This window comes from Myotis davidii, unplaced genomic scaffold (genome assembly GCF_000327345.1).
Source record: "Myotis davidii unplaced genomic scaffold, ASM32734v1 scaffold122, whole genome shotgun sequence".
In the NCBI taxonomy this organism is placed as follows: Eukaryota; Metazoa; Chordata; class Mammalia; order Chiroptera; family Vespertilionidae; genus Myotis; species Myotis davidii.
The window spans coordinates 844,169-865,235 of NW_006293234.1; the positions used below are offsets into that span (position 1 = coordinate 844,169).

General features: G+C 35.3%; 1 protein-coding gene and 1 long non-coding RNA gene across 2 annotated transcripts in view; both read right to left on the reverse strand.

The window, feature by feature from the left end:
- Nucleotides 1-1,044: 1,044 nt before the first annotated feature.
- Nucleotides 1,045-6,807, reverse strand: LOC107183613. The gene is made up of 2 exons (XR_001514398.1): nt 5,907-6,807; nt 1,045-5,724 (listed from the first exon to the last, which is right to left on the reverse strand). It is a non-coding gene; the product is annotated as an uncharacterized LOC107183613 (long non-coding RNA).
- A 1,730-nt stretch (nt 6,808-8,537) lies between these two features.
- The window catches only part of SERBP1 (SERPINE1 mRNA binding protein 1), a 61,998-nt gene continuing 49,468 nt past the window's right edge, over nt 8,538-21,067 (reverse strand). The window contains exons 2-8 of the mRNA XM_006766917.2: nt 17,866-18,058; nt 17,122-17,262; nt 16,915-16,986; nt 16,200-16,319; nt 13,227-13,404; nt 10,545-10,718; nt 8,538-8,944 (exon numbers count right to left, since the gene is read on the reverse strand). Of these exons, the coding sequence (XP_006766980.1) occupies nt 8,888-8,944; nt 10,545-10,718; nt 13,227-13,404; nt 16,200-16,319; nt 16,915-16,986; nt 17,122-17,262; nt 17,866-18,058 (935 nt within the window). The 3' untranslated portion in view covers nt 8,538-8,887. The remainder of the gene's footprint in view (nt 8,945-10,544; nt 10,719-13,226; nt 13,405-16,199; nt 16,320-16,914; nt 16,987-17,121; nt 17,263-17,865; nt 18,059-21,067) is intronic.

A 21,067-nucleotide genomic window follows, 5' to 3' on the forward strand; every position in this document is an offset into this window, starting at 1 on the left:
CAAGCATTAAGAAAACAATTACCTGCAATCAAATAAATGAAAATTGAACACCACTTTTCACTTACCAAATTAGCAAAATGTAAGGAATAACCAGAAACTGGGTGTTTGTAACCAGGTATGCTAGCTAGCTTCTTTCTGGAGGCGGGGCAGTATTTTTTTTAATGCTTTTATTCATTTCAGAGACAGGGAGAGGGGAGAAAAATATCAATGAAAATCAATTGGCTGCTTCTTGCACACCCCCTACTGGGGATTGAGCCTGCAACCCAGGCATGTGCCCTGACCTCCTGGTTTATCGGTCGATGTTTAACCAGACACAAAGGCCAGGCTGGGCAATATTTTTTAAAATTTGAATACACAACTCCACTCCTACAAATGTAGACTAAAGAACAGATTTTATCAATAACAAATTGAATAAGACTTATCACAGCATTGATTAAACCAGAAGGGCCTGTTAGTAGGAACTTGGCTAAATCATCTATACAAAACCATTACCCTTATTTCATTATGCTCTGAATAAGAAAAAATGCTAACTAAACTAAAATGCCTCAATTTCTATGGTGCACGAGCCCCTAACCCTCTGAAATGCCTGAAATTGGAATGGATCTTAGAATTGAAAAGCATACTATGCAATCTTTCAAAAAGTGTAACAATATTTGACATAGAAATGGTCAGCTACAAAAAAAATGAACAGAATGATCACATCATCTTTATAAATCAGTGCAAAAGTTTTTGAAATATACACAAAAATGGTAATAGTGGTTTCTAGCCATAGGTTTTTAAATCACACTTCTGCATTCTTTTCATTAAATACTCCTTACTCTGATAATTGGATAAGTCAACTAAATATAACCAATCTTTCCCCCAAAGACCTGACACAAGGGGTCAAGACACTACCAACCATTTTCTTTATGATCCGTATCTCTTTCATCCTCCACCTGACACCTTCACTGACCTTTAGCTCGCCTGTCAGTTGGTAGAAAATTCATTATGACACCCTAGGTGAGTGGAGGTTGGGGACGTTAAGGTAATAACTGAAGCAATGCATCTTTGAAATACAAAGTTTATATAACAAGCCAAATATTGCCAAATTCCCACTCAACACATAACACAGTATATTCGTTCCTTGGTATCCTCTGTGGTTTGGTTCAGGACCACCCCTGTTCAGATACCAACATTGTTGAATGCTCAAGTCCCTTGTACAATGTCAGCAACAATGTATTTTTTTGGGAATACTTTTAATCCTCAGTTGTGGAACTGGAACCATGGATAGTGAGGATCATATTCAGTACATGCTGTTTTTAAGATATGTAACTCAGTTCTCACCATGGCTGGTTTAAGGTAGACCACTATACAGAAAAAGAAACTGAAATACAATTAGCGAAAGTCACACTAGTACCCAATACAGGACAGTCTAGTTTCAGGGCATAACTTTCGGCTATACAGTTCTTCCTATGCAAATGACTGCTCTACAAACTTAACATCAATTGGGGTTAAAACTGATGCCATCTTTGGAGCTGTTTTTACTAAATAACCAAAACCTGGCATTTCCATACTTCCAAAGTCCTAGATCACTCTTGGTTCCTAAGAAATCTACCTTAAAAACAAACAAAACCACACAGGTAAATTTTTTAAGTTGACAAACCTGGTACTCCTGAATTTGTTAATTTATCTACCCAGCTAATCTAAATCCTACAAGGCATAGGTAGGCAAAGAAAGGAGAGAACACTCCCAAGAAAATCCATTTATATTAAGAAAACTATAAATGGAAATTTCAAGCTATAAATATCATTAAGCCTTTTAAGTAGAAAAGTAACCAGAGAAATTGTGCTCTTTAGTTATAATAGCTATAACCCCATTGGATTTGTCTACTGCTTTTTTCCCCAACATGAAGGCTATTATTTCCTAAGCAAAAAGGAATTAGGGACTATATAACTCAATTTTGTTGCTGGTATTAAAACATAAATGCCTGTCCTTTACGCTATGGTAACTGGCTGCACATGTTGTTAGTGGTCATTTACGTACAAGTGGTTAAGTAGGTTCTGCTTAAATTTCAGTAACATCTCTAGGAAATATACAAACGCATTATGTGCTACAATGGGGTCCCTTTAAGTCAATTGGGGCCATTTTTCAAATTCCACAACTTTAAGGTATTCCATAAAACCCTGGCCTTGTCTAGGCAAGAGAATGTAGGCAAGGTTCAAAATAGCTTTTTCTCCCTTGCCAATTTCAGACATTTTACTACCTATAGGTAATAGGAGCCAGGGAAATACTGTAAAAGGTGTTATAAGATTCTCACAGAGAATAAGCTGTATTGAAAGGCCCTAAATTACCACTGGACAGGCAGGCCCACCCACAAACAAGAAATTTTCACTATATTCAAAAGCTGCAAAAACATTAAAATTTGTTCCTTTACTAAAGAAAATCACAATTCACTTGCTAAAATGGCTTACACATCTCCCTGCAGAGTAGGTGAGAATGTGGCTTGTGTGAACCCGAGGATAGTTTCTTGTGCTGTACCAAGTCCAAAAGGCCCCCATACCCAGCCTTCACCAGTCAAAAAATCCCTCAGGGTGAAAACAGGACACTGCAGGATCTCATTTAGAAACAAAAATCTCACTTTATTCCAACAGAAAGGGAGTAAAAGACCATTTGCCTTCTTTTCTCAACACTGTAGAAAATAACATCTCTCCTGTGGTTCTTCTCATACTTATGCTACAGCTCCACAAGATTCCTTTGCATTCCTATACACACTTCCTTCAGTTTACCCTCTCCTGTCTATGGCAGGGTAGCTTTCAATGCAATTGAGTTTTTTAAAACACCCACTTTAAAGTGTAATAACTTAGTAGCAAAAGTGATGATGTTGGAAAAAAGGGGTGTGTGCACATTAATGCTCTCCTATAATTTGGAGGTGCTAGTTATGTTCCTCAATCAACAGTACAGGTTTGTTTTTTGTTCATGATAAACATTACCAATTTTTCCTGAAGAGAATTTATTTCTCACATGCCAAGTATTTTCACTTAGCATTCATTACACAGCCTCCAAACCACTTCTCTGCTTCAGTCAGCATGACTTCCAATTCTACTTTTTGGCAAAAGGCAGGGAGGTCAGTCCAATTGTTAAAAACTGATATACTGGATTTTGTCGAGAAAGTGACAAAGTGCCACTCAATCTTCAAAGAACACTATAATGAACAAAATACAGTGGTCTGTAGTACACACTATACCTGCTAGGTATGTGATTTTTCTCCTATGCTAGTGACCAATGAACATGTCCTAAAAGTAGCTTTATCCAATCCAGTCTTCCCAAGCACTCCTCAGACACTCCTAAACTATAGCACCTAAGTGAAGCCTTGTACATGTAAGGTTTGTGTACACAAGACCAAGTCGAAACCAAATTATTTGTAGTTTGTAAGAAAGGTTCTTCCTTTTTTACTGAGAAAAAAAAACAGTGGAAGCTTCATTGGAAATTCAGAATTTCCAGGGAGAAGACAAACCAACTATCTTTGAAAAGTTATCTGCCGGTGTTTAGTTCAATTCACCAATTATTAAATCCTAAACATTTTCAGGCATAAAATTGGAAGGGGTAGAGAGGAATCTACCAACTTCTCTGATGTGTTTAAGTCATCAATTTCCAAAACAGCCCCTGGCAGTCTAAGCACAAAATGTCTAAATGTGCTGGCCTATTATTGTCAGAGTGTGGTTGGTTGCCAAACAAAGCAACATTTCACCATGGATTATTACATCCAAGGCGTGAAACAAGGAATTCCAACATGCAAAGTTCCTCAAGTTCTTGACATTTAGCTAATAAAAAAATTTAATGCAATTTGACAAAATTCTATGCAGTCAAATGTCAAGAACCAAGTTCAGCTGGATCACTTTATATAGAACCATCATTCTAGATAGATAAAAATGCTATTTCTTCCAATTAGAGGTCTTTTAAAGTTCCTAAAGTCTGTTAAATCAGCTATAACTGCGATTAGGTGATATAAATAATAATGCCTAAAGATAAGCTATTTCCCATTTTCCCTACTCAGTTCACCAAATAACAGGTGTCATAATCCTGAATATTAACCCTTCACTGTTCACATTTCCATACCAGTAATGCAGCTATTATAAGTAATCAAAACCACAGCAAGATCTATTCAGAGCAATTCTCATTACCTGATATGAATCCATTATCTAAATAGGTTAAAAAATCCATAATCAGAATTCTCATAAACGTTATCACCAGTTATCTTTTGTCTTGAATGCACAAGGCTTAGAATAAACATACAATGCACCGGGAACTGCTACTCTCCCCCAAATGGGCAGCAAAAGGGACAAAGGTTACTGATTTAAAGCACTAAGTACCTACATAATACCTCAAACTAACAATTTGGTAAATTATTTTCTAACTTGTATAGGCCATTTCTCACCTTTTCTTTCCTTCCATTTAGAAGTGAACAACTGACTCCCAGTTATTCAGTACAGAAGTCATCAATGGCACAAAATCTAAACTGCCCAAATGAATATCCTAACAAAGTAATCCTCAGAAGTCATTCATTCTTGTCCTAGCTCAACCTATGAAGTTAACAGACATGATTTCTTACCCATTCAGAATTCTCATCTCATGGAAAAATTAATCACAATAGAAAGATTTCAGCACTGAGAGACAAGAACTGTCACTAAACATGAATCATGAAACTATAACCATGGCATTAAGCTTACTTTTATAGCAAATTTATACTTTCCTTAACAGCTTTTAGGGTAACATATTTAAGTTGCAAACTCCACAATCTTTTCTTAAAATAAGATCATCTTTACTAAGTGGCAACCAGATATTTTGGCCCTTATCCTGAGTATAGAAGAGGCAAAAAAAAATTGCTTGAAAATACTTCTGATTTCACAACTTCCCACAGGGTAGGACGATTTAATTTGTAGCTAAAAATAACACTTTTATTTAAAAAAACTCTTATATGCGCTGACCTAGGAGTGATAGCTTAGATCAGGATTCAGTAAACGTTTTCTGTTAAGGGCCGGAGAATGTTTTAAACTATGTGGGCTACATACATCTTTGTAGAATAGTTTTGTTTCTAACCCTTTCAAAACAAGCCACAGGCTGAAAATTTGCAGACCCCAGGAAGATATAGCACTTTATTTAAATGACACTTCCATACTACTACTTTTTTTTGTAGCCAAAATCTTGATGGCCTTAATCATTTATCTTTATACCCTAATTACTTTCTGAAAATTTCTAATTCTTTAGGACACAACCTTTCACTATATTCTTCTCAGACTGAAACAGACCTATTCCAATCATTTCTCATATAAACTTCCTATTTGCACAACTTCAAAATCAAGTAAGAATCTCAAATGGAGAGAACATATCCAAGGTAAACCCAGGCTGAGCAAAAAGTAATTGAACCCAAATTTCTGAAAGCTGACACTTAATCTATACCTCAACTATAAAACCTGACAATTTTGCAAATGTTGTTAAATTTGGTCTGAAGCCTGATTAGAGATCATTTTACTGCACTGTCGCTAGAACTTTACTCTGCAAAGTATAACGGTAATTAACTTATAGGCTTTTTCCACTTAACTTGGAGATCTGGCTTTTATAAGGTTCAGACCCAATAAACACTTATTTACATGTTAATCTCAGCATAATTACAAATGTTTGGGTTAGAATCTATTTTCTAAGCCTCTATTTCAGTGGTTCTCAACCTTGGCTGCACATTAGAATCACCTGGGAATCTTTTTAAAATCCTGATTTCTGGTCCTCATCCTCCGGAAATTGTTTCTTTGTTGTGGGGTGGGGTCACAACATTAGTAACAAAGAAACAGAATTTCCGGAGGATGAGGCCCAGAAATCAGGATTTCAAAAAGATTCCTAGGTAATTCTAATATGCAGCCAAGGTTGAGAACCACCGCTCTATTTACTTTAAAAAATAGAATTACATGCACCTGAGAGCCAAGGATTTGTTATACCAGTTACTTAACTGTTGGGATAGATGTCCATAGTATCAGGTTCTAGCAGTTTCACATTTCTCCTTAATTTTTTTTAACCTTTAATATTCGTTTGTTCCTTCAACACAAAGCTAGTGCTCTTAAAGATTATTTTTGAAGTCCAATATATAATATTTAGACTTCATATGCAACTCCCTAAGATAGAAGATTTTTTCTATTTCAGTGCAATCATCACTAGCGATTAGAAAAATAACACATTCAGAATGATTACTTAATATACTCCCTCCAAACCCATACCAAAAAATAAGCCCCAAATATATTTAAACCCTGGAGATGATGTGTATGTCCTGCTTCCACTTTTAAAAGTGAGTAAAGTTAACTATCTATATAATACCTAGTGACACATTTAAAAATCTTTCATAACTCCACACAGGTCTCAAAACAGTATTTAAACTAAAAAAGAAATCATATTCCAATCATTTCAATGCAAACTGAAAATATCTTAAGAAATAAATTCTGGCATTACTTCCAATTAAAAGGATCCATAAAAGTTCACTAAAACATTCAATCAGCCACAATTGTTATTTATGGATCTGTATCAAGGGATTTCTTTATAGTATTACTAGAGGCCTGATGCACGAAATTCGTGCAAGGGGCTCGGACCCTACAGCCACAGCCGCTGCCTCTGCCTCTGCCTTGGCCCCGCCTTGGCCCCACAGCACCGTGGCTTAATCCGGAAGGTCGTCCAGACTAATTAGCATATTATGCTTTTATTATTATAGATATCCGGCTTAATACTCCCTTCAAAAAACAGTGGTGCTCAGTATAACTAACCTCTGCATTCAAAATGTGATATGCTAAGAGAAATGGTCATTACCCACCAATAAAAGAAAGTTAGGTTCACAGTTTTAGCTTGACACAAAGTGAACTAGGAGGCAAATTTACATCCATCAGATACAACTAATGGACTAACTTTTTAAAGTTCAGGCTATTGTGAAAGCTTGCAACATATCAGATATTGCTGTGTATTTTCTACTGACAAAATGCCAGCAATGGCTGACAGAGTGGAACTTGTGAAGTGTTTAATAGCAGGTGTTTTCTTTATGTCGCTAGAAATCAAGAGGTTTATAAGCAGGTTGCAAGTCCAGAAATGAGTTAAGATGAAAAGTCCAAACACACTAACTTAGGAGGGATCAAGAGTCCATATGGACTAATTTAACACTTGCCTCTGGGTAGCAGTTATGTTGGTAAATATAAAATTATATTAGACATTAGCACCAGTACAGAACACACTCTGCATAAGATTCAAATCATCAGCACAAGTTATTCATCATTAAAAACCAATTACCTCCTTCCTAATAAGATGTCAAACTAGTAAGTAACTAGGTTAATAAATCTAACTCAAATGAATAAGTTTTATACTGTACATCTCTTTTGGAAGTATATGGGAGAGCTAATCAGCAAACAACAGACATTTTATGACTTTAAGATTTTCAATATTTTAAAAACTGGACATTACTACACATAGGTAGAAAATTACTGAAAATGAGTGACAAAAATTTTTTAAAGCTAAATAAAATTCCTTTTCTGCTTAAAAATAAATATGGCAGATTTTTTAAAAATCCTAGAAAACCTGTTTATTGATCATTCTCTACATGTTTACTAAGTGCGTTGACACTCCCATTCAGTAATCCATTATTAACCTACTTTTCTAATATAGGAAGAGGTAAAAGATATTTTCTGTGGAACAGTCATTTATCAACTTAAGACCAAAGCTAACAGCAATGTAGGAAATTAGGCATCAATAAGATTTTTGGCTTATATTTCATGGGTGGTGCTGCTGTTCCAACCTTAGAAAGTAAAGCTGTCTGCTTTCCAAATTCCAAAAAGTAACACACTCCCACATCTTACCATACTAACCAGGCCCTTTGGTTTCTTTAGAAGGGAAGGGATAAAGGATCATTGATTATGGGTATATATTTTTGATTTGGAACCTTTCACAAACAAATCATATCGAGTGGCCAGAAGCAGTTTATGAATTAACCAAGTCAACTTTGTTATACCCACCCTGTTGGAGGGTGAAAAGCCCAACACCCAAAAAACTATTTCACCTGACAGGATGTGTTTTTCAACAATAAGTAGTTTAAACAACTTTCTATTAGACTGTAAGGTGTCTAGTTTGGTTTTTGAAATGGGAAAGTCACACACTTTTAAATATAGTTGAAATTGTCAATCAATTATAAATTGAACTTAATGAACTATGCAGGAGCGAGGATTAATAAACCAATGTGCTTTGAATTTGTTCAAGTCTGATATTTCTGTATATAAAGATATAGCATATAACAGCTATCATGAGAAGTGAAAAAGGATTTTCCCCAGAAATAAAAATATTAAAACTAAGTTAAAATACGTAAAGTCATTAGTATTCCACATAGCATAAATTTTGACAATCAGAGTTTACATGTCCCAGTTGACAATATGTGTAAATGCAAAGCAGGTACTAAAACGGATATTATGTCCAATATTTAAAACCGGTCTGTAACTGGAGGAACATCTAAATCCTTAATTAAAAAACACAAATGAAGTGAAAGCTTTAAACTGGTACACATGTTCACACCTATATTTCAAGTTTGGAAACGCATATTTGCAAGCAGCAATACAAAATATCCATGAAGTAATGCATAATCTCTGAAAATTATGAAAACATCCCTGCTACCAATACATTTCTAAATACAAAACTGACTACCATATTTGTTACTTCTGTGTAGCGAGAGAAGTTCATTTTCAAAACAGATAAAATTCAGTCTGTAGGTGTGAATGGTATGAATGACAGTCTTTTTTTTTTTTTTTTTTAATTTCTTAGACGGTTGGGATCCTTAAGCATGCAAAACCTCAGAGAAGTAGGGTCCACAAAGGAACCAGGGTTATCTTATGGCATCCAGTTAAGCCAGAGCTGGGAATGCCTCTGGGTCATCTACATCAGGAGCAGAAGCACTTGACTGAAAAAGAAACAAACCAAAATTAATAATGCTCAAACCCTGAAAATAAATTGCCAGTGTCTACATGTAGATAAGAACTCTAAAATACCTTGAAGTTAAAATACTAATTAAATACTCAAATGTGTCAAACCTTTTAAAGGCAAAATTATGAATCAGACTAGGGTCACAAATATTTGCAATGAGTCTTGCCCTAAATTTCTATCAAGATCTAGGAAAATTCCCTAGTAACAGCCTGGGTTTTTTTTATTTTATTTTTTTAATGCTCATACAAGTGGGTTCACATGGGATATGTGTGGAAATTCTTACTTTGTTAAGCATTTCTGTATTTTCTCCACTTGCTAAATAATAATGGCAATAATTTGAACGCAAACCGATTACAATTATTTAAGCAGCACATTCATCAATGTTAGAATGGGACCAAACTGCCAAATGCTATTTATAACGTACAAATAACAAAACAAAACAAGAGTATTGAAAAGGTCCACATACATAACATTGGCTTTAAAAACACCTGATATCAGGGGAAGAAACAGAAACAAAATATCACTACACTGGTACTGGTGACCATAAAATCTGTAATATTTAAATTGCTACTATAATCAAACACTGGCAGACCCAATCAAGCAAATGGGTCCCCCAATTTGTGTATCAGTTGTTCAAAAATTCAGGAGGACATCATGATTGTATCCTAGATAGACAATAAGAGACAATGAACTAACTAAAAGGTTTTCTCAAATGATTTAGTTTAATAATACCTAGACATTAAAAGCTTGAACTATGACATCAGACAGATCAGAGCTCAAATCTATCAATTACTAGGGCCTATATCAAAATATTTCATAAGAACTTGTTTTGTGAAGTGCACTATATGCAAGGCATTGAACATGACAAAAATGAATCCCACCTCTTATGTAACAGTCTAGTTAAAAAAATAAATAAACAAAAGGTGTTCACTAGACCATCATCTGAGTTTCACACAATAAACAATAGACACAAAGGTTATGTTAAACTGAGACCTAAAAAACCAGTGAAGGCAAAGGATATAGGTTGGCATTTCAGGTAGACCCTGTCAAAGGCCAAGAGTTAACTTGGTTCCCTGTACTGAATTCCTCTTCTGTAAAATGAGGATGTCAACATAGTAACATGAATCAAATGACGCAGCACATAAAATGCCTAGCATAGCACCACGACCAGCACCTAATTAAGTATTCAATAAAGTGTGGTAATTTAATTCTACTGGCAGCACTATTTGGTCATTTAAACACTTTAAAAAATATATAACCAAAAATGTAGTTTCTTTAAAAAAATTTACTTACTGATTTTAGAGAAGAGGAAGAGGGACAAATGGTGAGGGAGAGAAACAGATAAACACTGACTCGATGTCCTACTTATTTATGCATTCATTGGTTGATACTTGTATATGCCCTGACTGGGGACTGAACCCAAAACCTTGACATATTAGAACAACACTCTAATCAAGTATCCTGCCAGGGTCTACCTTTTTTCCTTCCAATATGTCCCCCAAAGGACTTTAAGCAGTGATTTACCAAAAGAGGTCCTTGAATTACTTAAAAGAACAAAATAAATCTTTAAAACTTACCTTGTCAGTCCTGCTGCCTCGGTTTGGACGTCCTCCACGCCCACGGCCACCTCGTCCTCCCCTGCCACCACGTCCTGGGCGGCCAAGGTCTCCAAAATTGATCTCCAGCTGAGACGTGATATCATTTGCTGGCTTCCGGAAATGATGGTCCATAACCGAATCTTCAGCGTGAGCCTGAAAATTTAAGTAAAAGCCACTGGATGATTACTAGGAAAGTAATGCTGCAAATTTCGGAATGAGCTTTCTTCTGGGCCTAGCGGTTGAACATCAACCTATGAACCAGGAGGTTAAGGTTTTCATTCCTGGTCAGTCAGGGCACATGCCCAGGTTGCAGGCTTGATCCCCCGTGGAGGAGGCAGCCGATTAATGATTGTCTCTCATCGCTGATGTTTCTATCTCTATCTCCCTCTCTGAATTCAATAAAAGTATTACTTAAAAAAATTACAGGTGATATTGGCAAATCTTAATTAGAGGTATCTAATCACAACCACTCAAGTGACTGGGCCTCATCTCAAACCCAATGAATCATAATCTTTACCAGTACATTTAAAATATGCCTTCAGATTAGGATTCCCATCAAGGAACCCCCGATAAAGACATGGATAGCATGTAAGGCTTCTATTATTGATAATACTAAATCTATAAGTTCTAAAGAAAACTTTATATTCTTCCAACCACAGGTTAAGAAACTGTGTACAGACTTTCATTCATACACTTTCATATGTTCTTTCATATAAACAGGAGAGCTACAGATTCAAGAGAATCACAACTTTACGTAAGGGAATCTTGAAAAGCTGCACCCAAGTCAAACTACGCCTTAAACATATTAAAGGAACCATCTTAAAAATAAAAACGTCATGTTTGTGTGAAATCCAGATCCTTTGTATTTTTGTAATAAGCTACATGACCCAGTCTGCAAAAAAAACCAAAAAAAATATTACAATTGTCAATAACTACCCTTAAAGTACAAATAAATGTTATATTTGTATCCATGCTTTCATCCCTTTAATCATCTAATACCAAATTAAGTGTCAGACCAACCTAAAGGCAATAGAAGTCTTTGTAAAGAAGCCTAAAAGTCCAAAAAATTGCTAGCAAATTAAAGTCAATTATATATACTGTCTAACTTTTAAATGTTTGCTATTGCAAAGCAATATCAATCTATTAAAGAGGATCTTTTACAATTTTCTAGAGCACAGAAACAAAAAAAGTCTAAGTTGATATACTACTGCAACAATCTAAAAGGTTTTACTACAATATTAAGTTCTGAATGTTGAGGACACATCCCTAACCTTAGAGTAACTAGTAGGATAAATTGGCAAAGCATATGAATGTGTCTTAATAGTGAAAATGTATTGGTTTGTTATTCATAACCAATTTCACATTTTATAGTTTCAAAAATATCTAATAATATACATCACCTTGTATAATTATTTCTGAAAAGCACACTGAAAAATAATACTTAAAACTATGATACCTAACCTGGTCTATAAATTACATGAAGAGGATTCAGGATATTATTGACTCACCTATAAAATTATATCATAATTTTGTATGTGTTTTGTTCTGGAGAAAAGTTCTATCAGGACCTCATAACAGTTACAAATAATTATCTCAAAGGTGCCCAATAAATCTTTCTCATATTAACCTAAGTAGTTTAATAATTAGTTCGACAATCTCCCCAAGGAGAATTTTCAAAGTTCTTTAATCTGAAATCCTATTTGTTTTACCCAGATATACAACTATATCTGAAAGAACTATGAAAAAAAAAACCACATGTTCTAAACTGTTTTTTTTCTGTATGACTTGACACTTAAAAGACAATGTCCTCATTTATACTATTTTTATAGACTCAGTTTTTAAAAAACACCTCTAAATCTAGAAAAATATTTAAAACTTCAACCTGTTTCATTTCAAAATGTTTCCAAGTTTCCTTCACAACTATTTTTTAAAGAAATTAAAATGTATTAAGATCTTATTGCATCTTTTTATTACAGGTTGCCTTCATAACATTTTAACTTTATGACTAAAACATCATACTTACACAAGCTCTAAAAGGATGTAGCAATGGGACATTCCTCTAAGAATGTTCCCCAAGGCTTAAGCAGAAGATGCCAAAGTAAAAGCCACCAACATATCTTTCTCATTAGTTTCCATGTTTTGTAAGTAAAGGAAACCTGTAAATTAATTTTCTGGTCTTTACATCATTCCTCAATAAAGAAGGGTAGTACCATTTATTCAAGAGTCCTGACCATTAAATATGGCATAGGCAGACAGTTTCAAGTATTAAATACTGTATAAAGGCACTCATTTTATTGTAGGTTAAGCCACATGAAAATGCCAACCTTTCAATCTAATACAAGTCCTTGAATTTAGGCATGATTTTTAAAACTCTGAAAAGACCGACTGTATTTATGAAATATAGTAATTTTAAGATATATATTGACTAACAGCTTTTGGGGATGGGGACTACCAGATTGAATATAACAATAAGTAGAAGGACTAAATTTCTTAAAATATGCAGTTTATTTGGTAATGCAGTTTATTTTCCTTTTTGAACAATCTACCTAACCCAATGACACTATGCAAAGCTTTTCTTTTTTATAGATTACAAATAAAAATTATGTGTTGAATTGTCAAGACACACCTAAAAATTTTCCAATACCATAAAACTAATTTTACCTCTTCACTCTTTGACTTATGAAGAACAAATCCCTTCTTCCACTGACCATCAGCACCTTCATTTGGTTTTCGTATATTAAATTCTACTTTTGCCCGGTCCTTATTTTGAATAGCCTTCCACTCATCCAAAGTCATTTCTTTTGGACCCTCTTCCTTTACTTCTTCAACTTCGTTTTCCCTGTGAAAAGATGTTTAAGTTTTATACCTACTACGTGGCTGACAAAAATCTTTATTACTTGTAAGAAGTTAAATCTTGGTAAATCAATCTTTTAGGGAAAATTATCCAAGGGTGGAAGGATCATAATTTTTGTAACCCAATGGCTAACATTAATTTGGTAGACACCAGGTATTCAATGCTTGTTGTATTAGTGAAAGTATGGATAAGTAAGAAAAACACAATTCATCTTCATAAACTTTTAAATGCTCATCTATCAGTAATACAACCTGAAATTGGCTTTACCAAACATAAAGAGAAACATCAACTGGTTGCCTCCCATACACACCCCAATTGAGATTGAACCTGTGAGCTAGGTATGTACCCTGACCAAAAATCAAACCCGCGATCTCCTTGATGCATGGGATGATGCTCCAACCAAGCCTCCCCCTACTGGGGCTAAAATACACATTTCATAAAATAACACTACTTTCTCTTAAAACTGTACCGTTACATAATTAAAATATTTGGCCTAACTTCTAGAACATTTTTTTTAATTTCCCACAATACATAACTCATGTTATCATCTAGCATGCCTGTGAACCACACTTCACATTCTAGAATATAAAAAGAACTGTTCCTCTATCCTTTATTTTAGGATAACGCTGATGGCAAAACAAAAGAATCTTTAAAACCCAGGTTTATACAAATCCTAGATTCTATATATGCCAATTTTCAAGCCAACCTGACTGGGCGGGAGACTTGAGGTTTCACTAGAAATGAAACTCTCCACAAAACACACTGGTTTCAATACTTAATAGTAAATTAGTTATTTCTAAATGTAATTCTTAGATTATAACTATTATGAGTTTCCATTTTTGCAGAAAGCAAGCCTAGAAATCCATTATTTTAATCTAATATCAATTTCCAATTGTCACCAAACAAGTTGTTTGCTATTCTGGGAGCTCTGCTTTATTCCAAAGATAGCAGATGATCCAGTTAGCCTCAGAGCTCAAATATCTCTCTCTTCTATGCTACTCTGTACTGTTTGACTAATCCTACCTTAAAATTTCAAGTTTACATTGAATTGATGAGATTTGGATATAAGGTCCAGCTGTCAGTTTACAGATGAAAGAGCTAAGAAAAAAAAGTCCTAGTTACTCCTAAGTTGTGACAGAGCCAAGAATGTAATGTAACTCAGCACATTTTGTCACATGGAACCATGACACCTACCTTCAAAGATTATTGTAAGGATCAAGTGAGACAAAACAAATGCTCTGGAAACTATTTATAAGGGAGTCAAAGTCAGCCAAGCACTGCTTTATAAATTTGTATTTCCATACACAAGATACAATACTATGTTCAGATTCTCTCCACTCTGTAGACTGTTCTTAATACCATCATCATAATCTTTTTTAGACCAAATACCCTCAATTTCATTCCTGGGTCCTGAATTAAAGATCTGCTTCCAATACCCTATCAATAATGCATGATTTCCTTCTGGTAGACATTTATAATCTTTGCAGGTCACACTTACGGTGATTTAAATATGGACTCTTTATTAAAGGAAGAACGGTTGTATTGAGCATTGTGAAGTACTCAATATTACATGAGGCTCATTTATGCATCCACAATTTCATTGTTTACCAAATAAATTATTCTATAGTTTCATATAAATGAATTTATCTAAGTTCAACAAATCATTTAACACCATGTATTTTTTCTACTGTCTCCTATAATAGCAAATGTATTATTCCAATAAACCCATGGAATATGATACCCTAATCATTAGTAATAGTTCACTGTAAGAGCAATTCTTCCTTAAGAAAAAGCAAAGTTTAGAAAAGCATCTCCTCCGATTGATTTGAATATGCCCCAGTTAAGATTTAGACCTAAGTAATCTATAATGCAAGACTTTAAACCACAATACCATAAGAAATGACTGGCATATAATTTCTGCTTTGATTGATGGAAACTAGAGAAAGGCATTAAATTATTTCTACCAGCATAACTTGAAACTTTTTAAAACTCTCACCCTGGAATAAATAAAAACTTCAAAACCAGGTCTTCTACCTAAAAAGACTCTCACACAGAAAATGAAAAAGATTAAGAAATCTAGTGAATAACATATTCTGGCATTTGCTCTCTTCATATATTTTAAAGCAAGTCAATAATGCTATGTTCCAAATCCAATGTTGATGGAAAATAAATTTCAAAGAGATGCAATTTTAAAGTCATGTTTCCTAGTTTTAAACTGTCTCAAAATAAAACCTGCAGTTATAGTTTCCAAAGTACTTTGAGCTATGAGTTCTATATACAACTTCTCTTATCTCAACCATTTGGTCTAATATTTAGTAACCCCCAATTTCAAATTCTAGTTCTCGCCTATTTGATGTCTCTGGACAGCTATCACTTGAATTATCCATTACTTATATATCTATTACCATTATCTCTATCAAGCAAGGTTAATTAGGTAAAATGCATAGCATCTTATTCTCTATTTTGAGATTATAATAGTTAATTTTTGTGCTTGGGGCTAGCAGGTTTTACTATCTTCCCTTATTGTTTTTAAAACAGCAATGGTAGTTTTAAATAGAAATAACCATTTCCATTTTTCAAATCATTAGAGCCCAATATACCAATATATACATGTGTAAAACACTCCTCTATATAAACACTACTTGATTAATTGGGGTACCCTGAAAGTCTCTTCTGTTAAAAACCCATCAAGTAACAGAATTAAATCTATATGCTTTCTTGGTAAAAGTCCAAACTGATTTCAGTGACGGAGCATTACTACTATACATAAACCAACTTACTTATTTTCAGTGTCTGCAACTGGATGTTCTTCACCTTCTGGTGTTTCCTCAGTCACATTTGGTTGCTCCAAGTCACTGCAATTATAAGATATTTGTTTCTGAATGTATTTTGGGGACTCTCTAAGGAAAGAAAGAAAAAGAAAGGCATCTAGGTCCATTTACATGTAGCTGAAGAATTCATTATACAAAAATATTTTAAAATCCTCACATTCCCTGTGTCTTTTCCTACTAAATGTATACTCCAGTAGACCTTTAAGAGGAAATAATTTAAAAATGTATACTGATCCAAGTTATAGTATTTTACTCAAAAAGAAACAGGACAGAAGTTAGTTTTAAAATAATGCCTCACTTGCTTATCAAATTTTTCCAATAACCAGAAGGGTCAATAGCTACAAACTATTAAAGACACAGAAATAAGAATACCCAAACAACTTCAATGCAGGGTTTCAGAAAAAGCTATATATACATATGAAAAGAAAAACTGCTATCACATATACTGAAATATGAAAAAATTGGTCACTTCGTATAACTATAATCTAAACATATCCAACAAGAGGTTATGTTGTATGGAAGATATACAAGATATTTAGCTATAAGGTAAGAGTTATTCCATTCTTGTCCCAGGGACAAATAATATTTAAGAGTTATGGACGAGCCTCTAGTAAGGTATAGGGTCAATTTTATTAAAATTATTTTAAAAAATCAGAATACCAACGTTAATTCATCTTTGACAGTTCCCCAGTTGTGAGATCCGCTACCTCCACGTTTGTCCTCGTGCTTCAGGCCACTGTAATGTGAGAAAGAACTAACAAAACTGAGTTAACATAATCCTCTTTAATTCTAGAAATTGAAAGTTTGTTTTATTAAAAAAAAAAAAAAGTAGACTCAAATATAATATAATAAAAACCAATATAAGACTTACGATCTATCACTTCCACTATGCCTATCAAATTCACGTTTGCCACGAGAGTCGAATCCATCTCCTCGGCCCATTCCGCGTCCACGTCCTCCTCGACCTCTTCCAAGACCACCACGGCCTCGGATAGGCCGGTCAATAATCGGTCTACAACAAATAAAGATTATATACATCCGAGGTTTCCAGAAAAAAGAATAGGGAAATTCATTCAAAGACTCAAAAATACAGGAATACATTTATTGGCTCATAAGCCAACAGTTATAAACACATGTTTTAGAAAATTCAAAATAGTCTATTTCTAATCACATAAAGGAAATAAAAACTAGGAAGCTACTCCCACAAGAACATTAATTTTACATTGTCTAAAACTTATCAGTGCACATACTTTTTATTGTTATTCATTTTATATAATAACCTAATAAAACTATTCATCAATACATTTAATAATTAAACAAATCTAACCTGCATAATGAATAATCTGCTTTGCTATAAATACAACAGAACTTTCCTGTTAACATCTGGGGATAGCAAGAAAAAGAAACTGTCTATCAATTCAACGAAGTGTTTCACTACAAGGGATCTAAGGTTGAACACTAAAAACTGCTACTGAAGTAACAATTCAGATGTTTCTTTGTAAAACTGATAAACATAACCAGCCACACTGCTAACCTGGCAATTATTACCAATTTATAGCTTTGTGTTGAGACTCTATAAACTGACAAAACATGAAGAGATTTGAAAAAATCTTGCCTATCAACTGAAAATTCTCCTCCTTCACCCTTTTCTTCAAGTGGCTTTTCAAATCGTCTTTCCCGAGGTGGTCGCCGTTCTGGTCTCCTATCAATTATTTTCCCTTCACCCTGAAGTTGTTGATCAGGTCTTCTTCCAACACGCCTTATTCCTAAAATGATAAATAACCAGCATAAGCAAATTATTTTTGCAACTCAAAAATTTTAGGCCTAGACTTAAAAAAAATGTTAATCTTCAGGTCCCCTTAACTAGCACTTTCTGTTGAAAAAGGCAAACAGTGGGCATATCTAAAGTGGAACAAAGTACTTTAGAGAAACTCCTATTTTAAATAAACTTGTTTCAAACTTCTAGTTTGCCAAGTCACTTTCACCCCCTAAAAGCATTCTCTGCAACTGACTTGGAAGTTACCTGGGTAAGTGGCCATTTCTCCCCTCACTTTTTAAAATGCCAGTCTCTTACTTTAAAATTCTATATTTAAAGACTTTTTAGGCAAATGATACATTTTGGCTTTAAATGCGCCAAAGATAACACCAGCAGCCATTCATAAATAACCAAGCAAATCCATACACATTCACATTCAACAGATAAGGACCCTAAAAAAAATTTTTTTTGAAGTAAAGGCCACACTTTTAGTTTACATAATCTGGAGAAAAAAAACCTCAAGTGTAAAAAAAGACTGATAATTCTATGAAATTACAAAATTGAAAGGAAAACAACTAGCATCTAGGATTACATGTCCAGTCTGAAATAGCTATTTAACCAGAAAAAAGACCCCCTCTATTAGTTTTACATGTTTTATACACACTACACCTGATAGAAAAACTGTTATGCAACCTCCAAAATACTCAATATTTTACTATTATGGATGGAGAACATTTCCTTTGGTTTGTTCTTACCAGTGCATTTACCCTGTTAGTATCTAATGCCAAGAAGCAATCAATATGCATTACTGGTGGCCTTAAGAATAAGTAGATTGATGGTTAAACTCAAGTCTGTAAAATTCAGGTATGCCATAATTCCCAAACCACAATTTCTGTCAAGGCCAAACAGCAGCCAAGGAACTGTTTTTTAACAAGATCTTAAGTTGATTTACCCTGGTTCTTTCTAAGAAAGTGGAACACAATCAAGATTCACCCAATTGTTCAGGTGCTTGTAGAGTAAAACAGTAAGTACCAAACTCTGATGAAATTTTAAAGTCCATTCCACATAAATTCTCAGTGTAGGCACATTGTTAGATCTTACACCAAGGCATCTTAAATAAGTTTCATCAGAGCTAAAGTGTTTTGGGGTGGAGCTTGGAACCAGTCTTTATAATGATATCCAAGCCAAACACACCCAAATGAACAATGGCTTATTTCCCCACCCAATATTCAATATTAGGCTTACAGAATCTAAAAAACTTACCAAATATATTCAACCAATAGTCATCATTTAAAAATGCATGCTTCTCTTGATATATTTAGCTGTACGTGCAAGCTCACTTGATTTTCACTAGATACCAGGCTTTTAATTAAAAATAAAAACATCACATTGGTCTATAGTATAGTAGACTATATACTCAGTGATAGTCTGTAGTGTCACTTCTCAATTCTTCAAATGGAAAAAAGACTAGCTACAAAGCTACTTCTTATAATATGAACATTAAATATATATCTAGGGTAGTCTAGCACTATACCAGGACCTTTCTTCAAAAGCACAAACACAGGATTAGGCTAACTATCCTTCCCCAATGCCCACAACATCAACTGACAGCAGGATCTCAAAATGAGTTTTTTCATTCAACATTTTCCTTTTATTTATAAATGTTTTATGCAATTTAAAGTTAGGAGTGCTCTGAAATACTGATCTAAGGAAAATGTTGATAGCTAATATGGGAGATTTCCCGAAGACCACTGAATTATAAATTTATGAAGCAATTCCCTACCTTTGTAACTTAAAATACTAGTTTCCAACTAAGAGCTTATTTCAAAGATGGGCTTTATGATCAAAACAACTGAGGGATTTCAAACATGCTTCATCCTTTGAACATTCAAAATGGGTGAACACACCTACCTTGCACATTTTAGATTTACGATTCAGACTCAATTTTTTCATGTGCTTTCTTGGGATTATTCTGACCAAAGAGGTAAAGATGAGCAGTTTAAATAATTACACAAGCTAGCCAAGCGAGTGTTCCTTAACACAGAAATTAAGCGATTTATTCAGTTGTGCTACAGGTTGCTGTAAGTCTTAGTTGACAAAACAGGTATTTGGCTTACTCGGTGTACACATGCTTTCTAATACTCCAACTTGTGCTTCTCCCAACCCATAATTTTAGTACAGGAATTCTTTTGTTTTATTCACCACTTAGTTCTTTATGTCAAAACCTCACAGTTCTAGTTAAAACACACACACACCAAAACCCTAAACCAAAATATAATACACGTGTTTAAATTTAAATTAAGAGAATTAGTTGAATGTTGAGGAATCCAACTTAAAGCTCATGAGAAACAACTCCTTTCCGGAGCACGTGGCAGCAAAGCGAGGTTTCAACGTTGACTGTAGAAAACCAACCAGGATCCGGAGCCTGGCTATTTGCTGTGGATCCCGTACGCTTTTTCTGGCCCCCAACTGTTTTTGCTTTTCCCAGTCACCACGGAAGACAAACACGTAATGCGTGAGAACGCAACAGCCAAGCTCGGGCCACTCGGGCGAAGCGTCCGGCGTGACCTGGAAGCAGCAACCGCCCGCCGCCAATGAGACGCCGAGCACGCTTCCCGCACGTGTGGAGGGAAAGCTGCAGCCGAGAGCTCCCCGCGGCCGCTGGGCGAGCGTGACAGCCCGTGCGCTCCTCTCACCACGCGGCCGGCGCGGAGCCGCCCCACCTGAAGCGCGGGGGGCGGAGAAAGGGTCGCGACCCCCAGGGCTCCCTGCAAGTGCCACTCTCCATTCAGAAGCCCCGCGTCTGCGTCATCGAATGCAGCCCAAAGCCTCCCCTTCCCAACAGCTTCACTCGCTGCAGCCACTTACCAAGTTTAAAATAGTGGAGAGGGTGTGTGTGTTGGGTGGGGGGGGGGGGGGGGGGGGCACCTAAGGCAGGTAGCTCACGCCGCAGTACCCGACCCCCAGCTTCTCACTCACGGGGGCCCCCCGCACCGTCGTGGGACAAGATGGCAGGACAGCAGTCCAAACCAGGCAACCGCACCTCAGAGCAGCAGAGAGA